The sequence below is a fragment of the Hyperolius riggenbachi genome, chromosome 10 (genome assembly GCF_040937935.1).
Source record: "Hyperolius riggenbachi isolate aHypRig1 chromosome 10, aHypRig1.pri, whole genome shotgun sequence".
Taxonomy (NCBI): domain Eukaryota; kingdom Metazoa; phylum Chordata; class Amphibia; order Anura; family Hyperoliidae; genus Hyperolius; species Hyperolius riggenbachi.
In genome coordinates, this window is record NC_090655.1 from 110408874 (window position 1) to 110432026 (window position 23153).

The 23153-nt window shown below is 41.7% G+C and overlaps 1 protein-coding gene and 1 long non-coding RNA gene across 4 annotated transcripts in view; one reads left to right on the forward strand and one right to left on the reverse strand.

The window, feature by feature from the left end:
- LOC137535508 (uncharacterized) overlaps positions 1-23153 on the forward strand; it is an 89834-nt gene that overhangs the window by 63229 nt on the left and 3452 nt on the right. The window lies entirely within an intron of this gene.
- Positions 1-23153, reverse strand: part of NEURL1 (neuralized E3 ubiquitin protein ligase 1) — a 372529-nt gene that overhangs the window by 50473 nt on the left and 298903 nt on the right. For all 3 annotated transcript variants that reach the window (XM_068257347.1, XM_068257348.1, XM_068257349.1), the window contains exons 2-3: positions 9068-9309; positions 3698-4019 (exon numbers count right to left, since the gene is read on the reverse strand). In XM_068257347.1, coding sequence (XP_068113448.1) covers positions 3698-4019; positions 9068-9309 — 564 coding nt within the window. The remainder of the gene's footprint in view (positions 1-3697; positions 4020-9067; positions 9310-23153) is intronic.

Below are 23153 nucleotides of genomic sequence, written 5' to 3' on the forward strand. Positions count from 1 at the left end.
TTGTGTTTGTTTTTTATTTAGTCCCACCTTTCCCTCCTGCGTTTTGTGTCTCCCTCTATTGATGCTTAACCCCAACCAACACCCATCTGCAACAATATCTGCCACCATTTGAGCCACCTTCGCCCCTGACCCCCCCCCCCCCCTCCTCAGGAGGTTTAGGCCATATGCAATTCACTTTTTCACCTGAGTTTTCTCCTAGGTGATATTTTTAAACTTGTCAATAAAATGCCTTTTAAGCCACCAGAAAGAAAGAAAATGCTCAAAATAAGTTTGATAGTACCTTTTTTGCCTACTTTTTGGTACTTTTTTTAGTTGAAAAGTGCTGGAAAGTTATTTAAAATCAATGATGAAAAATTATCTCCTAGGAGAAAATTCAGGTGAAAAAGAATTGCATATGGCCCTTAGTGTCCTCTACATAGATGCTTTTCCTGCAGAATGAAATATATATTTCACCTTGAAAAACCCCTTTAGTTTGTGTCAGTATGTCAATCAGGAGGAACACAGTACTACTTAGTTGAACCTAAATCCTTACACAGGAGTCAGTCCTAGATCCCCAGTGGAAATGATGCAAACCCTTCCTTGTGCAATATGTCTGACATTTGTACTGCAGACATGCCGGTCCATAAAACCTCCAAGGTAATTTATGAGTAACTGGAACATTTACCATACATGAGGAATATTCATATCCAGGGAGGTGTAGTGTTGGAAGTGCCTGACTGCAGATGTTTCCCCATTGACATCTACGTGCTTCTCTACCTATGATCTGCTTCTAAGAGCTGCTGAAGAGTTCAGTGACTCTCTTCTCTTCTGATTATGATAATTTAGCGTCAGTTAGTATGTGATGAACACCCCCGTTGTCTGGTTTGTGGCCAGAAAGCAGAACCATAACGGGACTTGGCACAATCAGAGCAGACTGAGGGAAGCTGGAGAGGTCTTTTGTCGGTATTTCTGGCTTAGTCCCGAGTCTCTTCCTATTGGCTGCTTCCTCATTAAAGCAGGTGCAGACACTCAAAAGCAATTTCACTGGGCCCAATTAACATCAGTGTTGTATCTCTTCGAAGCACAAAATATGCAATTAATTTAAGACGAGAGTGAGAGACACAGAGGGAAGGATCACCAGGATGCAATTTAGCAATTAGATGTGTGACATAACTTATTATTGTTTCAAATTGGTTTGCAAGGGCATACTTTTGATTTAACTACACCAGCAAGGTCAAAGGGGCACAGTGACCACCGGGTTTCATTTACATTAATTAAAAACCGCAGTGCTGTAAAATTGTGCCATGAGGAACAGTACCAACAACCATTGACATTACTATAACAATAAAAACTTCATAGTACAAATTTTAAAGAAAAAAATATTCCCAAGCAGAACTTTCGTGTTACTCTACAGATAGTGGAAAAATATCAGTTGTATGTCTTAATTGCTCTTGAGGACACAGTTGGGGTAATTGGTTTGTACCTAAACATGGTGTATCTGTGATGACCAAGGTTTAGGTGTGACCTGAAATGTCTACTCTCTCTCTCGAGTTCATTATATATCAAGTATTAGGCTACGTTCACAATGACAGTTGCTTTGCGCTACCTGTGGCAGCAGGAACACAACGCAACAGATCAGAACAGAGGCGTCACACATTATACTTGTGTTGCATCAAGTACAGTGAAGCATACAGTCAATGAAAAGTATGCTTTCACTTTTACTGCAGTGCATGCATTTAACGGCAATGTACCGCATGCAGTGCTTTATGGTGCCGCATTCAACCTGGCCTTAAAGCGGATCCGAGATGAAAAACTAACAATAACAAGTAAATTTGACTATATATCTTATCTAAAGTTTAGATAGTTTACACAGCAAATCTAGCTGCAAACAGCTTCAATAGTTTATGATTATTTATGCCCTATAAACTATATGAAAGGAACACAATTATGCAATGAGTAAAAGTTTATCTCAGATTCATTTTAAGCTCCGTTCCCACGTGTGCCTGGTCAAAACAGGAGTAGAACAAACTTTGGGTTTTTACTGTGCTCATTGTCCCGATTGGGGAAATTTTATCTCACTTCCTGCTCCTGTGGCCTCCTTGGACCTCCATCATTTTAATATGCTCCAGCATAAGAAATGAGGAATGACTAGATTGTATAAAAAAAAAACAAGGTTGTTCATATCATTATTCCTGTTGGAGAGACCCATTTCCTGTCAGAACAAGCAAAGGAACCTTTTCCAAATGTCAACACAGCGAAAACAGACAGCAAAAATGGATTCTTACATCTATATAGAACTAGAAATATTTCCCAAACAGTAGTTCAGCCTTCATCTCAGTTTATGTATATCACATGCTCAATGTTCTACAACATATGTTTTCAGACAAGTTTTTGCAATTTTCCTGTACTTGATGCTTCTCTTGTGACACTCCACTAGATGCTATTGCGCCATATTGGCATAAGCAGTTGTGCAATGCAGCCTTTCCAAATAACCAATAAAAAAATGATAAAAACAGCCCTGAGTGTCCTTTTCAAAGCAACTATATAGTTTTTAATGTTAATTATTTTTAAGTACAGTCATAAACTATAAGGTGTGTCAATCCGTCAAGTATAACCCCCAAGCGTCTATGAAAATAGAATGCTCAGCCTGTACCCAGCAGGAAAGTTCATCCTTGCTAGGACCAGGACCTGTTAGGATAACCCATAAAACTTTCAAGAGTCATGGTATCTGCTTGAAGGAGATCCCTGCTGTCCAACAGCTGCCATTTTGATTTAGGGCACATGAATGACCACAACTAATCCTCAGTGTAACACCATTTAACTAAAAGCTAGTCCAGCAATTTGAAATGAGTAAACTGTGATAAGACCAAATAAGTAAGATCTAGATCCAGACCTCATCTTTTGTCACCTTAAAGCCCAACGCCATACGCAAATGTGGTCTAGTCCAAGACAAGTTTAACAGTGAGGTTTTTTTTTTCAAATTGTGTATAGATCACATTAGACCTAAGCCTCATTGATGTTCAGCTTTACTACCTCAGCAGTCCCTTCATGTCCCCAAATTTGCCAGGATATCCTGATTTAGAAGACCAGCCACAACCCCTCTCGCCAAAGACTTACATCTGACTTTAAGGGCTTGCCAGGGTTTCTAGAACATTCTAAACCTTAATATTTACCGTGACTAATCTGAGGTACAGAGGAATGACCCAAGCTCACTGTCAGCAAGAGTGCACATTGAATAATCCAACTAGCTCAGCAGCACAGGATGTCATTACATATGTGGGCACCGCACAGCCACGGAAAATACCCATTATCAGTTGAGACAGATTACAGTTTTGACCACCTATCCTGTTCTCCACTCCTAACAGTTGCCTGACTTTGGAATTGGTACAAAGGCCTGCCAGGCAATGGTATCACTTAGGGACAAACAACAAGGCGCGTGTGACGGGCACAGGACAGGTGGAAGGAGAATTTCAATTCAGTTCAATTCGCTTTCAATTCAGGATATTCAGTCAAACATGGACACTCACTTAGGACTACCACAGACTCAGTAGTGGCAGTGGCCTGCACTATGGTGTAGTATACAGCAGTTTACAGTCATGCAAGTCACTTCTTGCAGTCACTTACTAAACTTTTACTTACCTTTACTTAAAGGTATAATTTAAACAAAGGTTCCAGAACATTATTCAGCTGTAGCTCATGGGAAGTTTTCTGCACTTACCTAGTAGCTCGACGCCTCGCGTAAGTCCATAAACATCAATCAAGGCCCAGAGTGGTTCTGTGGTGCGAACTCCACTAAAGAACAACATTGCTCCAGAGTCATTGACCCGGTAAAAGACACGTCCCTTTTTGTCCACCCAGAAGGCAATGATGTTTCCTTCATTTGCAAACTCTTCCGGTAAGGCCTTGGCCCAGAATCCGCTCTGGGACACGAGGTCAGGACAGGCATACTTGGGTAATGTGTCAGGGTTAATCCGCGATGGATCTTTGGAGGTGAAGCCCAGTCTGAGAGCACCACTCCAACAGCATTGCTTTTTAGTGATCTGTAAAACAAATTGTGATTAGAGTAAAACTTCCAATGCAACTGCGAGATACTGTTTTCAAGAAAAAAAAAACCCTAAATACTTTGCTTATTACTGCTAAAGAACAGTCGAGATGGTGGGATGGTCAATAGATGGTGGGATGGTCAATAGGATGCAAATATATCCTAATTGATGCAGGGCTCCAGCCAAGGTGCAATTTGATTAGTTGATTGGCTACATAAATTGGCGTTTAAAATTTGCATAACCATGCACCAACTCAGAATTATTTGCCTTTCAGTGACCATCCCTAAAAAACAGTATTTTTTTCTCATCCTCTATGGTCCCTATGAGGCCAAATATTACTTCATGGACTGTCTTAAGTCCCATCAGCAGGCGGAGATCAAAAACTACCATATTAGCAGCTTAGTAATTAAAGTTTCCAAATTACAACTTGTTTGTGCAAAATAAGCTTTCTGCAACTTAAACGTTGAGATAGTTGGTTCTAATGCTTTGTGTGTGGGGTGTCTAATGATGCTTGGATTGCATCCTCCTGCTGTTCAGTCTGCAAGGAATAGGATACAGACTGATTAACTCTGTGACATTTAAAGCTTTAAGTATGTACTTTAGGAAGTAGCCAGTGTCTGTGCTTTCAAACATTTTTTTAACAAGAACACTTTGAAATCATGTAATTGAAATTAGGAGCTTCTAAAAAATGAAAGCCCTCTGCACTGGCACTGAACAAAGAGGAGAGGTTTTTCATATAATCAAGGGCAGGCGCATGCGTCCCCCCATATGGCCTAACACAGCTGGACGACAGTGGACCATCGGAGCACACACTACACTGTCCGCTCCCACAGGCAGTACGTGGCCCAGCACAAGTGGGAACACAGACTTACTGCACTGGAAAACAGAGAGGCACTTCAGACATACTCTTCATAGGACTAGTACTCTTTATGTATCTATGCTTCTCTCATTAGATTACTTCAGGCATGCTACATGGGTATGAGCAATATTATTTACACCTAGGACTTCACAGATGCAGCAGGTTCAGACTGGCGATTACAATTATTACAGATGCCCATTCATAACATGTCCTCTTTAAACCACTTCAGTTTTGCACAGATTGTTCCTATAAGTTGAAACGTAAGGGCAAAAGTGCATTGAATATCATTCCATTGTGTATTTATAATGTCAAGCACTCAGCTATATCTTATACAGCAGAGCAGTGACAGCATCTCCCCCAGAAATGAAGTTTATTTTTGTAGGATAAGCAGCCAAGACAAAGATTTTGCATATAATTTGACTTGACAGACTATAGCCGCAGTCATTCTGGCGGGTCCAGATATTCTTGTTCGATACGTAACCTTTATATCCATTTAAATGAAGGAAGCCAGGCGTGAAGTATCTGAGCACCGGGAGATGGAGAGGGTGCCTTTCCTCACAAAATACATTTTGTACGCCACTTTCCCCTCACTTGCACATTTTATGAACAGTAAAAAAAAAGAGGCCAGATGTGTTTGCTTTCCTCATGCCAATTTAGAAAAGAAAATTAACATATCCCACGATGGACTGACAAGTGAGCTGCCAGAATATTTGCTGGGAAAAGGTAATTGACTTGGCGTGACCCTATGACATTGCTCGATGCAAAGGAAGACAGTCGATAGAAGGCAAAGTTGTTACACAAAGCAAAACTTTTTATTTTAATCTTGGCTTCAGAACCTCACTCACCCTTGTATTGCTGTCTGTGGCCTTCTTAAAGGGAACCTGAAGTGAGAGGGATATGGACGCTGACATGTTTATTAAATGTTAAACAATACAAGTTTCCTGGCTGTCCTGCTGATCCTCTGCCTCTATTACATTTAGCCATAGACCCTGAACAAGCATGCAGATCAGAAGTTTCTGACAAAAATCGGAAATCATTAGCTGCATGCTTATTTCAGGTGTGTGATTCAGACACTGCTGCAGCCAAAGAGATCAGCTGGACTGTCAGGTAACTGGTACTGTTTAGAAGTAAATAAATATTGCAGCCTCAATATAACTCTTGCTTTAATTTCCCTTTAAAATCACAATTAAATCCAACATTCAAAACAAGGCAAGTCCTAAAAACTGACAAGTTGCTTAGTGCAAATTTTCAAGTATTGTCCTTGGAAATGAATGTCTCAAACTGAAAATCCTTTGTGCAGCTATCCATACAGCTCAAGATCACGAAGGATGTTAGCTTCCTGTTGCCCTAGTTGGTGTTTCCCTGCCTACAGGTTCCACCACACCTCATGGTTTTTACTGTGTTTTTAAGTATATACTTTATATAATGACCACACACTTGCCCACCCACATTTTTCTGAAAAAGAACAGCTTTCTATCAATATATACAGTGGGTTGCAAAAGTATTCGGCCCCCTTGAACTTTTTCACATTTTGTCATATTACTGCCATAAACATGAATCAATTTTATTGGAATTCCACATGAAAGATCAACACAAAGTGGTGTACACATGAGAAGTGGAACGAAAATCATACATGATTCCAAACATTTTTTACAAATAAATAACTGCCAAGTGGTGTGTGCATAATTATTCGGCCCCCTTTGATCTGAGTGCAGTCAGTTGCCTATAGACATTGCTTGATGAGTGCTAATGACTGAATAGAGTGCACCTGTGTGTAATCTAATGTCAGTACAAATACAGCTGCTCTGTGAGGGCCTCGGAGGTTGTCTAAGAGAATATTGGGAGCAACAACACCGTGAAGTCCAAAGAACACACAAGACAGGTCAGGGATCAAGCTATTGAGAAATTTAAAGCAGGCTTAGGCTACAAAAAGATTTCCAAAGCCTTGAACAGCCCACGGAGCACTGTTCAAGCGATCATTCAGAAATGGAAGGAGTATGGCACAACTCTAAACCTACCAAGACAAGGACATCCACCTAAACTCACAGGCCGAACAAGGAGAGCGCTGATCAGAAGTGCAGTCAAGAGGCCCATGGTGACTCTGGACGAGCTGCAGAGATCTACAGCTCAGGTGGGAGACTCTGTCCATAGGACAACTATTAGTCATGCACTGTACAAAGTTGGCCTTTATGGAAGAGTGGCAAGAAGAAAGGCATTGTTAACAGAAAGCATAAGAAGTCCCGTTTGCAGTTTGCCACAAGCCATGTGGGGGACACAGCAACCATGTGGAAGAAGGTGCTCTGGTCAGATAAGACCAAAATGGAACTTTTTGGCCAAAATGCAAAACGCTATGTGTGGAGGAAAACTAACACTGCACATCACTCTGAACACACCATCCCCACTGTCAGATATGGTGGTGGCAGCATCATGCTCGGGGGGTGCATTTCTTCAGCAGGGACAGGGAAGCTGGTCAGAGTTGATGGGAAGATGGATGGAGCCAAATACAGGGCAAACTTGGAAGAAAACCTCTTGGAGACTGCAAAAGACTTGACTGGGGTGGAGGTTCACCTTCTAGCAGGACAATGACCCTAAACATAAAGCCAGAGAAACAATGGAATGGTTTAAAACAAAACATATTCATGTGTTAGAATGGCCCAGTCAAAGTCCAGATCTAAATCCAATCGAGAATCTGTGGCAAGATCTGAAAACTGCTGTTCACAAACGCTGTCATCTAATCTGACTGAGCTGGAGCTGTTTTGCAAAGAAGAATGGGCAAGGATTTCAGTCTCTAGATGTGCAAAGCTGGTAGAGACATACCCTAAAAGACCTGCAGCTGTAATTGCAGCAATAGGTGGTTCTACAAAGTATTGACTCAGGAGGCCGAATAATTACGCACACCCCACTTTGCAGTTATTTATTTGTAAAAAATGTTTGGAATCATGTATGATTTTCATTCCACTTCTCATGTGTACTCCACTTTGTATTGATCTTTCACGTGGAATTCCAATAAAATTGATGCATGTTTGTGGCAGTAAAGTAATAAAATGTGGAAAACTTCAAGGGGGCCGAATACTTTTGCAACCCACTGTATATAAAATCAATATACTGATAATACAATCTATTGGATGTACCCTAGTTTTAATAGATTGTTAGAGCCACTGATTTTTTTTTTTTTTTTAAATCACTCCTTTTAAAGAGATCTATTGAAAACCAAGTGATAGGCTATAGATATACAGTAGTCTAAAAACAGCAACTCTTATGTTTGCCTTGTTTCAGGGACATAAAAATATTTTGCTAACTTACCCACAGAGGCGAAATGGGGATGTTATGAATAGGTGGGGTTGCTCTACAGAAAAGAGGGCAGCTCTACACAGTTCATCTAGGGAGCAGTAGAATACTATGCAGCAGTGAGAAGGTGGGGGTGAAGGGGAGAAACTGTATTACAGTAATACAAAAACAGAAATGGGAGGACTGGCAATACAGGGGAGGGTGGGTTGGTTAGGCACTGGCAAAATGGTATGTAATAAGAGGAGTGAGGAGCTACATAATATTTGCTCAGAAGCATTTGGCAATGCCTGGATATGTAGCATGCAGCACCAGCCAACACACACTAAAACACCTGCCATCTCCAGGCAACACCTGGCATTAACACTAGCATTTTAGTACTACCATTGTGCTTCTGACCCAATTAACAAACAAGGGAGACTTTATGAATAAACAAGTCAGAAGGCAATTCCTTGGTATTGTGACCTTCTGGTCAGTTAAATAAATATCTCCATGGTTTATATTTCTGGCTGTTCTTGTACTATTCGCTCATTCCAGCAGACACTGATGAATGAGGTACGTATGCACCTGTATTGTGCCACATTCTTCCCGTGAGGACCTGGGCACCAACGCCCTGCTATATGACAGGAAAGCTTACATCTTGCTCTATGACAGGAAGTCTTACACCCTGCTCTATGACAGGAAGTCTTACACCCTGCTCTATGACAAGAAGTCTTACACCCTGCTCTATGACAGGAAGTCTTACACCCTGCTCTATGACAAGAAGTCTTACACCCTGCTCTATGGCAGGAAGTCTTACATCCTGCTCTATGACAGGAAGTCTTACATCCTGCGCTATGACAGGAAGTCTTACACCGAGCTCCATGACAGGAAGACTTAAACCAGCTAAGCTCACACTTACTTTAAGGCGAACTTGTTCATGAATCACCACCGGCCTGTTGCTGAAAGTGATGGCGTTACAGAAACTGGCTTGTCTCTTTACGGCTTTCTGTGTGGTGTCCATCATGATCTGGGAGCCCTTGGCATGGGGGTGGAAAAGCAGGGGGCTGATGACTAGGCTGCCACATTGTGGCATCGGCATGCAGTGCTTCTGCTTGTGGTGACATCGATGAGAGGATGCTGGAAATGTCCCACCTATCGAATCTGAGGGGGAAGCAAAAAAGAATTGTGAGAGGAAGCAACTTACTGAGCTCCTAGCAGATAAAAGAAAACCCATTAATACCAAAGACCAATATTATGGCGTCAAATCACCAAGTGTTACCGCATTTGGTAATGCTAAAAACAGCTGAGTTTACTGAGCACTAAGCAAAATGTCAATTCATCAAGGCTGTTACTGCATGAAAAGCTAAAATTCCCGAACAGTGAGGTAAATTACTGACTTGTTCGGTAAATACCTCAAAAAATGTCAGTTCATCAAGGTTACATCATGCGGTTAAACACAGTTCCATTACCGGCAGTTCTCCTCTGTTGGAATCAGTACAGGACTCACAGAACTCACAAAGGCAGAGACAATTACCTATGAGTGACAGGAGCAGTCTCCTGCAAGTCCCATTGATAGGACCTGCAGGCTTCTCTGGCAGGTCTAGCTTTTGTACCCCCCAGGCAGCGAGCAGAGAGATCCCGAACAAAAAGGACTACCTCTGCCACCCTTTAGCAGTTCAAACTCTTAGGTTTTTGTTTGAAGATGTGGAGGAGCTAGTGGAGAAATCACCTAAGCATGGCATGTGTACTGTCTCTTCGAAGTTCATCTAAGCTCTGGAAATTAAATAAAATGTGAAGAAAGACTAATGGAGACTAATAGACAGATTTATAGCAAGCAGGGGCAGTATAACAAACATCTAAAAGGGATGTCGTGGGCTTCGGTAAATTATCAAACTTCTACTGCACCTGTGAAAATATTGATAATTAGCACACAAAAGTCTAAAATACCGAATGCGGTATTTTCCCGACTTGTTTTTTTGGTATCGTACAGCCTTTGATGAATTGATGCCTATGTCTGGGGATGCATACCTGAGTGACTTATAGAACACAACTATAGCAGCATGCTGATTTTCAGTGGGAAACAATTACAATGTACTTCCAATTTACACAAGCCCCTATCGAAACATAGCTCGGACACACACAGAGAACCCCCCATTAATACATTTATTGCACACAATGGTCACATCAATGGAACACAGAGACACTTCGTACAGGTATACAGCGACGGGAGAAGAAGAATGTCCTGGCTGATCTTTTACATTCTGTAGTAGCGGAGTCACACCTGCAACGAGTAGCTAATCAGAATAAGTGATCTGCATACTTATCTTGGCTCAGTGACCCAAAAGCATTAGAGGCTAGGGCTCAACAGCAAAACAACTAGCATATTAAAGGACCACTAAAGTGAAAAAAAGTAAGCAGTAAAATTTGACAGGCTTTGGACTAGTCCATTCCTCATGAGGGTTCTCAATATTTCTTTTATTCTTTTCAAAAGCATTACCTGAATAGCACTTACTAAGTCTAATTGCCAAATGAGTGTGCAAGCGAGTAGGGAGGCTGGTTGGTTTCTTACTATTTGTATAGTTAAACTGAGAAACTGCTGTTCAGGAAATGCTTTTAAAAACAAAGAAAAACCCAAGAATCCCCCATGAGGCGATGGACTCGTCCAAAACCTGTCAGCTTTTAACTGCTTATTTTTTTCACTATAGTGGTCCTTTAAAGAGGAAGTGAGTTATGGCTCCTACCATGTTCCTTCCACTTCACATTTCCTGTAAAGATAAGCTGCAGCTCTGATGTCTATCACTAAACCTAAAAGCAAACTGGGGGACATTAGCATTCATAAACTGCCTTATCCAACAAGGGTTGTCTTGGCATAAAGTGAACACTTTAATTCACTCCAAATTGACAGAGTACCTAGTAATCATACTCCCGCTGTGAGTGGAATAAGCTGTCCGGCAGCACGATGTGCTCACATGTTTCCTACAGATGGAAAAGTACTGAGCCATGTGCTTCTAGGCAAACAACACAACCTTTTGTAGGTCAGAGAAAGTCACATCATCAGCAGAGAGAGAGAGAGATAACACTGCCCACCACAGCTACCTGACGCATCAGCAGATCGCTGCTTCATAAGTTGATAAGAAATCTCTGTAAGCATCATTTCAGCCATGACTGAACTTCACAGAGCTGAGGAGCTGCATGTACTATATCACCACAGCCCTCTCTATAGTACTATTAAATGTAATAGCATACCACAGTTTAAATGGTCATAAAAGGATTCCTTCATCTTTTCTGGTTTAAAAATGCCTACTATAGGGATAGTACAGGCAGGAACAAAAAAACTTTCCATTTTGTACTGATGGTGATGCGTTTCATAACTTCTAAGCTTCTGACATATCTGTCAGAGTTCCTTTGTGGCAGCAGCAAAATGGAGACTCCATGATAGGATGTGGCAGAGCACCAGATATATAGATTGGGAAGTGCTTTCCAAGTATTGAATACAGAGGCTCAGTACAGTGATTGGGCAATGCCATATGTAAAAGGAGGCTATCAATAGTATCTTCATATTCCCCTTATTAGGTTTTTATTTTTGTAATAAAATGCTCTTTTATAAATAATGAATACAGGGTAAAGCCAAGTAGGCATGTAAAGCATGCTAGGTTTTCTAATGAGAAATCACAGCATTGCCTGCATGCTTGGAGGCACTCTAAGGGCTGGAACCCACAAGAGCGGTTTTGTGAGCATTTCTGGAGCGATTCAAACCGCTAGCGTTTTGCCAAAACGCTCAGCTAATGTTAATGGATGGGGCAACTTCCACTGGAGCGATTTTGCTTCCTGAAATCGCAAACGCAGGACATGCAGCATTTTGGTAGCGTTAGCGCTTCAATGTAAAGTATATAATCGCTGGCGGAGCGATTTTGCTAGTGTTTTAAAGTTACTGCACACTGTAACAAAATTAAAATTAATTGAAAGGACCAATCAGACTTTAAAAACGCTAATCGCTACACAACCGCTGGCAAATTGATACACTTTTTAAAAACGCTCTCTAAAATGCTCATGAAATCACTTACAAACTGCTCATACAAAACGCTAGCGATTGCGATTAGCCATTGCGTTTTGCAGTGGGTTCCAGGCCTAAAGGTGGCCACTAACAATACAATTTCTAGCGAAATATCATTTGAGCGATCAGATAATTCTGATCAGAATTGAAATCGTTCACTACACCATCAAAGAACCAATCTTTGCTTCCTATCTATCACAACCATTAAGTAAATTCAAATTTTGGTTTGACGAAAATCTAATCAGACGATTGTTTTTTTTATAACTGATTGTGCCCATCAATGGAGATTATTTACAACCAGTCCGATCAGAATTTCTGATCACTAGAACGGGTTTTTGCTAGAAATTGGACCGTTAGTGGCCACCTTAACAATTCAGAAGGTGGAAGTGAAGATTGTATGAGTCACTCATAAGCTCGGTTTTATTATTTAAAAAAAAAACAACCTTATTTCTTCTTAGTTGTTATAAAAGTCTGGCAAATCTAGGGGCAGAGAGGAAATGGTGACTGTGAATCTGCTTTAATGATGAAGTCTTGTAGAGCAGCGATACTGGTTTATAGCCATTTCCAGTGACAGTAGAGTTTCAGTCTAAACTCCCGGCTGGTCACAGTCACGTGAACAAGGTATTAGAAGCCCATAAAATCCTTGTCAGATGGCAAAACATTTATAATCTCTCTGAATTAATGACATCACGTTTAGTATTTTGGATCTCTGCTGTTTTCCATTTTATATGTCCAAGGATGAGGAAACGCGGCAATCCCAGACATTACGGACATCATCAACAAGCTGACTAACATTCTGCATAGTTGTAAGTCCCCAGTCACAGGACTGCAGGAATACAAGTCCGGCAAAGTGCAGAAATAAATGGAAAATCAATCTCCTGTTTAATGGTGGTGCACTTTGTGAAAAGAATGACAGGAAAATGTCCTGTCTTCCTCCTTCAGAACTTTAATCCAGGAGCCCTCATCCGCACACTCCTCACTATGTAAATATTTTCTACACCCATTTTTCATTGTGCCGCTAGCCTTCTGTTGTCAAACCCCTTTTCATTAATAATAGTGACCATGTGATAATGTCCAGCTTCCTACATTCAGAGCTTGTTATACATCTGAACTCCGTGCACTATTCAGTATGTAGGAACATTTTACCTGAGCAGATCATTGTAGGGTGGAATCTGCCGTATCTACCCACACTACCGTACACTACCCACAAGCGTAGGCACAGTAAGGCCTCTTTTACATGGATTTTTTTTTGTGAAAGGAAAAGGACATACAACATTTGTACAGGCCATTCTAAAATGTTTATTGTGTGGGGGTGATAGGGATTGTAATAATGGATGATAATATACAGCCTATTGATCTAAACCTGAAACACCCATAAATCAATCACCACTAAATACGCTAATGGGATAAAGTTCAAGTTGCATAAATTATCAAAATCACTGCCACAGCACGGATCATTGCAATATAAAAATTAACTTTTATTGCTTATACATAAAATACCAAATCCTACAAAACCCTATATTTAAAACGCCCTCTAATAGGGCACTACCTGTGAAAGTCCCACAGTGTGCACTGTATATATGACCCAGGGCGATAAAAATCGCCTATGCACTTAATATAAAGCCTCAAATGACTGTCACAATGTCCATAAAAATGTATCCATCTGTAACTGCAGTGTTCAAAAAACATCCATATTCATAATTGCGCAATAGTCCATGAGGTAAAATAAATTGCGTAAATTTCAGCAATGCGCATAAACAATTGCATAGTCCGATTGGGCCTCAGTATATATAATGTTCATATAAAACCGCTAGCTGTGCTTGATATTGGCCATGAGTGTAACAGAGGAAAATAAAGTATGGAACGGTCTCACGCCAAAAAGAACCCCATTCCTGTAGGTGAACCATATGATTGGAGAGATTTTTTTAGCAGAGATTTTCACTGTATGGGCATGCTCATGGACCTCTTTGAGGAAGGATCAGTGACAGATATTGATACGATGCAAGCTGTGGATAATGGAGTTGATACTGATGTAGATCTCGATATTATTATAAGCGTTCTACTATTGGTCCTTTTAAGAACAGGTCCAGAGCCTTTCCATCATTAACATTAAATGCTAATTTAGCCACCTTTGTCAATATAGTGTCTGCCGAAATCGATACTTTGTTTAATGCTGGGAATACACGGTTCGTTTTTGCCTTCGTTTAAACCTTCGTTTCTATTGTGCCTTTTGTCCTTTTCGATCCCGAAATAAATCGGTCATACGGTTAATATCACCACCCACGGTTTCGTTTTTTTTTTCGATTCTGATGGTTTCGTTTTTCCAATGATCGAAGGCTGCAAAGAAACGAAACGAAAATCCCTTTTTACAGGGACGGACTAGCATAAACGAATATATAATCGATCTGAACAGCCATCAAGCCTACCAATGGCTCGATTAGATGGATAAAGAGAGATAATATCAAACATGTTCGATCACTAGTCGTTCGTTTTTGGGGTCTATTAATCGAAACTATAATGAGATTATGACTATTTTCACATACGTTTTCAACACTCGATTCGTTTACCGAACGAATCGAAGGTTTAAACGAAGGCAAAAACGAACCGTGTATTCCCAGCATTAGAGTAAACGCAGCAATCTAACTCCAAGTGAATGGCAAGCTTTACAATCCTTAAAAAAGGACGACCACATTACGATCAAACCATCTGATAAAGGTGGTAATGTGGTCGTCATGGATACAGATCAATATAAAGATATGTGTTTAAAGATCTTACGTAATAGAGAGTGGTATATTCCAGTTTCACCTTTATTTCATGTGAATGATCAGATTTTGTTGTTTAAAATTATTGATGAGGCCTATGAGAAGGGGGTTATAGATGCTGATACAAGGGAATTCCTGAGGGTTGAATGTCCTGTTACTCCAACCTTTTATTCATTGCCCAAGGTGCATAAGAACCGGGACAGTTAAAAATGGCGCACAGCGCCAGGGTGATAAAAACGGCGCCCCATAGCCTTAAATTTTATAACGCTATTTAGCGTTATAAGTGTTAAAAAATGGCGCAGGCTGTGTACCTTACACTTATAACGCTAAATAGCGTTATAAAGCTTAAAAATTTCTGAGGACAGAGGGGGTCGGTGGGGGGAGAGAGGCAGCAGACACTGGAGGGCATAGGCAGCGGACGAAGATGTGTGCAATATGCATACATTACCTTGTCCCGGGCCGCCGATCGCTCCTTCCCTCCGCTCCTTCACTTCCTTTATTCGTTTGCTGTAGTCCTGCAGCCGGCCAATCACCATGTGGTTTCATTCTCCGCATGGTGATTGGCCGGCTGCAGGACTACAGCAAACAAACTAGGAAGTGCAGGAGCGGAGGGAAGGAGCGAGCGCCGGCCCATGACAAGGTAATGTATGCATATTGCACACATCTTCGTCCGCTGCCTATGCCCTCCAGTGTCCGCTGCCTCTCTCCCCCAACCCCCGCTGCCTCTCTCCCCCAACACCCGCTGCCTATATTAGCGACCCGCAGCCTCCTGCTTGCTTTAATGGTGTACCGTGCTGAAATAAATGTAGCATAAAACGCTATTTACCGTTTTAATGTATTTTCGGGAAATAGCGTTTTAGGATACATTTATCGGCAGAACGGTGCGCCATTTTTCTCCCTGCGCCATTTTTAGATGGACCCATAAGAACAAACAAAAACCACCGGGACATCCCATTGTATCTAGTAAAGGGTGTCTAACTTATATAGATAGACATCTTCAACAACATGTTGTCACTTTGCCCTCTTATGTGAAAGACACAATGCACTTATTAAAAATTATTGAAGGTATGACTATTCCTGATAATGCAATTCTTGTAACATTAGATGTGGAGGCCTTGTTCAGCTGCATTCCCCATAATTTAGGCCTGGAGGCCGTGGCCACTTTTTTGAGGGAAAGACCTGGTGACTGTGATGCACATAATGAGTTCTTAGGGTTTAGAATTTATTTTGAAACATGATTCTTTTGTTTTTGATCGTACCTACTACCTCCAGGTACAGGGATCGGCTATAGGGACATCTTGTTCCCCATACACAATAGATTAGGTATTGCACACCTATGATGGAAATAAGCACAAATATCTCAAATAACAACGGGGTGCTGTGTCAATAATAGACACCAATTAACAAACAAAACGACACGCACACCAAGCCAATTTAAATGCTTAGAAAAAGTGTATTGATAATCAATGTATTAAGAATATCATAAGCTGGTCTGAAATCTCAGTACCAATAAGAAAGTGCATACAAAAATGTTTACATACAGTACATAAGATACATAGAATACATGAAGTAACCCACTATTAGCTAGAGAGATGTGTAAGCAGCAATCATGTAACCCGTAAGGACACAGTCCAAAACACATCGCTGCCTCTCACCCGCTCTGCTGTAGTCGTTATCCCGCTCTGCACCCATTGAGGAAGGAATCTAATTCCGAAATGCCAATGTCTGTGTAAACAAGTTGAGGGTGACAGCACCTCATCTCACACTGCTTGTTGAACTGTTTTATGCGCATTAACAGATTGGGACTCTGTCCCTGGATTTACTATAGGGGACTTGATCCTCCTTGGGACCCATATTTGCTGGATGATATAAACTATAGATTTGTTTTGGACTGTGTCCTTACGGCTTATGATATTCTTAATACATTGATTATCAATACACTTTTTCTAAGCATTTAAATTGGCTTGGTGTGCGTGTCGTTTTGTTTGTTAATTGACATCTTGTTCCCCCACTTATGCCAACCTGTACCTGGGGTGGTGGGAGAGGAAGTTATTTTCTGAGGGGTCAGAGGTTGGCCATTGGTTACCATCAATACTCACGTGGAATCGTTTTATTGACGATCTTTTCATTATTTGGGAGGGATCAGTGGACCAATTGTTGAAATTTGTGCGGGTCTTGAATGAGAACGATCTGAATTTAAAATTCACACTGGATTGGCATCACCAAAAAGTGACCTTCTTAGTTTTAACGATTTTCAGAGATAATGAAAATGTGCTGCATACCCAATTATATAGGAAACCAACGGCAAGTAACAGCCTATTACATGCTAAAAGTGCACATTATGGCCCAGTCATTAAGGGGATCCCCACAGGCCAATATTTAAGGGCTAAACCAGTGGCGTAGCTGAGGAGCTGTGGGCCCCGATGCAAGTTTTACAATGGGGCCCCCCCAAAGCACTCTATACATAATTCATACGGCACACCAAAACCTGCCAATGGCAACTACAGTGTCAGAGGTGCAAGAAGGGGATGGGGAACAGTTTGTTAGTAATCACTACTATTCAAAGTATCTATAGAAGTGATTATTACCAGTTCAGGACCAATAAAGAGCTAATACTGTAGTTGAGGAAGGGCCCTCCGGGGCCCCTCTGCCCAAGGGCCCCGATGCGGTGGCTACTGCTGCACCCCCTATTGCTACGCCCCTGGGCTAAACGGAATTGTAGCACAGAACAAGGTTTTGAACAGGAGGCACAAATTCTGAGGAGGAAATTCAGGGATAGAGGCTATAAAGAGAAATGGTTGAGTGAAGCATATAAAAGGGCTAAAAAAGCGGATAGGCATAGTTTGATCTTTGAAAAGAAAGAGAAAGTGATTAATAATGACTTGAGATTGTCAATGAGATATTCTAAACAGAGCAGGAGCATTCAAGCAATTTTGAGAAAACATTGGCAGTATTTAACAGTTGATGCCAGTCTGGGGAGTTTGGTTCCGAGCGTTCCCAATGTGGTCTATAGGAAAGGTAGGTCCATTAAGGACCAATTAGTGAGTAGTCATTTTCAACAGAATCGAAAACAGTGTTGTAGTTATAAAGGAACACATAGATGTGGTGATTGCAACCAATGCAGATATGTGGGTCCAAAACCGTCAATCAAAATTATGAGTAGAAACAGAACTATAGAATGCAGACATTTTGGTAACTGCAATACTAAGGCAGTAATATATTTATTTTCGTGTAAATGCGGCGCTTTTTACGTCGGTATGACGACAAGACAATTTAAACAGAGAATCTATGACCATGTACATGGGTTTCAATCGGGCAATTTGAAGTCGGCGGTTGCTCGACATTTATTTTTGAATCATGGTCGAAAGTACAATAAATTCTGCTTCTATGTGGACTATTGCGCAATTATGAATACGGATGTTTTTGAACACTGCAGTTAGAGTTGAGCCGAAATTTTAGTAATTTCGCATTACTAAAATTACGCATGCGAAATTTGCGATTACGATGCGAAATTACGGTAGCGTAATTGCCATTAAAATCGTAATTGAAAATACCGTAAGCGTAATTTTCAACGCGTAATTTTGCGTTTCGTTCATGCCGTAATTTCGCATTAAACGCTACCGTAATTTCGCGTTAAACCGTAACGCTCCGTATAATATAAAAAAGCCGCCGACTTTAAGAGTTAATAGCAAAGCCCCCTTAAATGCTAAGAGCCTCAAATTTGGAGAATATATTAAGGAGATCAGGAGGAATAAGAGGAAAAAATTTTTTTTCAAAAAGACTTTATAGTTTTTGAGAAAATCGATGTTAAAGTTTCAAAGGAAAAATGTAAACATTTAAAAACCCGCCGACTTTAACGGTTAATAGCAAAGCCTGCTTAAAGTTTAGGAACACCAAATTCCCAGGGTATATTAAGGGGATCAGTGGGAATAAGAGGAAATTTTTTTTTTCAAAAAGACCTTATAGTTTTTGAGAAAATCGATTTTTAAGTTTCAAGGGCGAAAATGTCTTTTAAATGCGGAAAATGTCAGTTTTTTTTGCACAGGTAACAATAGTGTATTATTTTCATAGATTCCCCCAAGTGGGAAGAGTTTTACTTACTTCGTTCTGAGTGTGGGAAATATAAAAAAAAAACGACGTGGGGTCCCCCCTCCCAGACCTCTTTAACCCCTTGTCCCCCATGCAGGCTGGGATAGCCAGAATGCGGAGCACCGGCCGCGTGGGGCTCCACACCCTGACTATACCAGCCCGCATGGTCCATGGATTGGGGGGTCTCGGAAGGGGAGGGGCAGCCAAGCTTTCCCCTCCCCCTCCGAGCCCTTGTCCAATCCAAGGACAAGGGGCTCTTCAAGAGTTAAAGTAAATAAACACACAGACACTTAGAAAAAGTATTTTAATTGAACAAAAAACATAACCACGAAAAAAGTCCTTTAATATTCTTAATTAACCATTAATACTTACCTGTCCCTTTAAATAAATGATCCCTCGCAATATCCTCGGAAATGTTCTATCAGTTACAATGTAACAAAGTTATTACAATGTAACAACTTTGTTACATTGTAACTACGCCGCACCCGACGTCACTCACCGCCGCGTCTGTGCTGCAGGACCCGACAGAGCTCTGAGCTATAGCTCAGAGCTCTCTAAGCATCTTTGTATTTGGGTCCAAGGAGCCCCATTGGTCCTTAGCAGACCAATGGGGTTCCTTCAGATTTGAAGGAACCCCATTGGTCTGCTAAGGACCAATGGGGCTCCTTGGAGCCCAAATACAAAGATGCTTAGAGAGCTCTGAGCTATAGCTCAGAGCTCTGTCGGGTCCTGCAGCACAGACGCGGCGGCGGCGAGTGACGTCGGGTGCGGCGTAGTTACAATGTAACAAAGTTGTTACATTGTAATAACTTTGTTACATTGTAACTGATAGAACATTTCCGAGGATATTGCGAGGGATCATTTATTTAAAGGGACAGGTAAGTATTAATGGTTAATTAAGAATATTAAAGGACTTTTTTCGTGGTTATGTTTTTTGTTCAATTAAAATACTTTTTCTAAGTGTCTGTGTGTTTATTTACTTTAACTCTTGAAGAGCCCCTTGTCCTTGGATTGGACAAGGGCTCGGAGGGGGAGGGGAAAGCTTGGCTGCCCCTATCCTTCCGAGACCCCCCAATCCATGGACCATGCGGGCTGGTATAGTCAGGGTGCGGAGCCCCACGCGGCCGGTGCTCCGCATTCTGGCTATCCCAGCCTGCATGGGGGACAAGGGGTTAAAGAGGTCTGGGAGGGGGGACCCCACGTCATTTTTTTTATATATTTCCCACACTCAGAACGAAGTAAGTAAAACTCTTCCCACTTGGGGGAATCTATGAAAATAATACACTATTGTTACCTGTGGAAAAAAACCTGACATTTTCCGCATTTAAAAGACATTTTCGCCCTTGAAACTTAAAAATCGATTTTCTCAAAAACTATAAGGTCTTTTTGAAAAAAAATGTTTTCCTCTTATTCCCACTGATCCCCTTAATATACCCTGGGAATTTGGTGTTCCTAAACTTTAAGCAGGCTTTGCTATTAACCGTTAAAGTCGGCGGGTTTTTAAATGTTTACATTTTTCCTTTGAAACTTTAACATCGATTTTCTCAAAAACTATAAGGTCTTTTTGAAAAAAATTTTTTTCCTCTTATTCCTCCTGATCTCCTTAATATATTCTCCAAATTTGAGGCTCTTAGCATTTAAGGGGGCTTTGCTATTAACCCTTAAAGTCGGCGGCTTTTTTATATTATACTGAGCGTTACGGTTTAACGCGAAATTACGGTAGCGTTTAATGCGAAATTACGGCATGATACGACTGTAATGCGAAAATTACGCTTACGCGAAATTTCGCGAAATCCTTCTTCATTACGATTATGTACTTACGGCCATAATCGTAATTACACTAATTACGTGAAATTTCGCGAAATCGTAATTAGGTCATTACGCTCATCTCTAACTGCAGTTACAGATGGATACATTTTTATGGACATTGTGACAGTCATTTGAGGCTTTATATTAAGTGCACAGGCGATTTTTATCGCCCTGGGTCATTTATACAGTGCGCACTGTGGGACTTTCACAGGTAGTACCCTATTAGAGGGCGTTTTAAATATAGGGTTTTGTAGGATTTGGTATTTTATGTATAAGCAATAAAAGTTAATTTTTATATTGCAGTAATCCGTGCTGTGGCAGTGATTTTGATAATTTATGCAACTTGAACTTTATCCCATTAGCGTATTTAGTGGTAATATGATACAGATATGCACATGCAATACAGGTGTTTGGACATATATACACATTTTTTGTCCACCTATTAATTCCTGGACGCTGCCTGCATGCCGTGTTTACTTTACTGCACTCAAATGCGATATGCTACAACTGCATACTTATACACTGACATTTTTGATGAGACCACACAAGAGCAGTTTGGGGCTAGTAAAAAGTAGCATGAGGCAAGAGGACTTGTCACTATGGAGGGGGAGAGATTCTGGGGAGCCAAGCCTACAACTACATTGCCACAGAGACTCCAACTGTTTTGCCTGGAGAAGCAGGAAATTCTTGTGAAATGCATTAAAGTGACAGGGAGACTGTTGGGCCAATCAGAGTGTGGGGATCATGTCTTTTGAAGTGATTGGACCCGAAAGGGCTCAAGGTGGGTGGAGAGGAGCGCTCCTTATTTGCAGGGAGGCGGCGTAAATTACTAGCGCACGCTATGCTGCTCTACCCGCAGCATAGAGTGCGCTCTTGTGATTGCGCTACCCACAGCATAGAGTGCGCTCTTGTGATTGTGCTACCCGCAGCATAGTGTGCGCTCCTGTGCGCTCTTGTGATTGTGCTACCCGCAGCATAGTGTGTGCTCCTGTGATTACGCGCGCTATGTGGACAGCAGCGCACGTAGAGTGCAGCCCATTGCGTTTAAGGCAAGCTTTGCATATAGCACGAGTAACAGGAGGTTAAGCGCTATTTTGTTTAGTGAATCAACCCCCGTGTCTTACACTCGGAGGTAAATGCACCGCTATCTCCTTTTTAAAAGGATTTTAGTGTATTTTATCCTAAGTTGGCGCCTCTGTTGACCTACATTTCTTAGATTTACATACCCTTTCTGGCACATTGATCCATTAATGACTGCTGCTTCAGTCACATTCCGGCTGTATACCTATATACAGCAAGATTTAGATAAAGGAAGTGATTATTGGTAACAGTAAATTCGGGCGCCTGAGGCAAGTGGACAAATCGGGCGCCGCCATTCACTCCCATAATAAATATCGTTTAATGGGCGCCCGACAGGAAAAAAGGGCGCCGGAGAAAAATAACGTTTTATAAGCGGCGCCCAGAGACTTTTACTGTTTTATAACTGCTTCTCATGATCACACATTATTTTAGGATTTATAATGTTTTAAACATTATTTTTAAACGAAAAACAGTACAAGCTTTTTTTAAAACATTTATTTTTAAACGAAAAACAGCACAATATTTTTTTCACACGTTATTAACCACTTGCCGACCGCACACTCATAACGTGCGTCGGCAAAGTGGCAGCTGCAGGACCAGCGACGCAGTACTGCGTCGCCAGCTGCAGCCTAATTAATCAGGAAGCAGCCGCTCGTACGAGCGGCTGCTTCCTGTCAATTCACGGCGGGGGGCTCCGTGAATAGCCTGCGGGCCGCCGATGGCGGCTCGCAGGCTAGATGTAAACACAAGCGGAAATAATCCGCTTTGTTTACATTTGTACGGCGCTGCTGCGCAGCAGCGCCGTAAGGCAGATCGGCGATCCCCGGCCAATCAGCGGCCGGGGATCGCCTCCATGTGACAGGGGACGTCCTGTCACTGGCTGCACAGGACGGATAGCGTCCTGTGCAGCCCAGATCTCCCGGGGGAGCAGGTAGGAGAGGGAGGGGGAGGATTTCGCCGCGGAGGGGGGCTTTGAGGTGCCCCCCCCCCGCAAAATGCCAGCCAGGAGGAGCGATCAGACCCCCCCTGCACATCATCCCCCTAGTGGGGAAAAAAGGGGGGCGATCTGATCGCTCTGAGTGCCCTTTGATCTGTGCTGGGGGCTGCACAGCCCACCCAGCACAGATCACCTAAAACAGCGCTGGTCCTTAAGGGGGGGGTAAAGGGTGGGTCCTCAAGTGGTTAATGCTTATCACAGGGGGGTCTTAGGT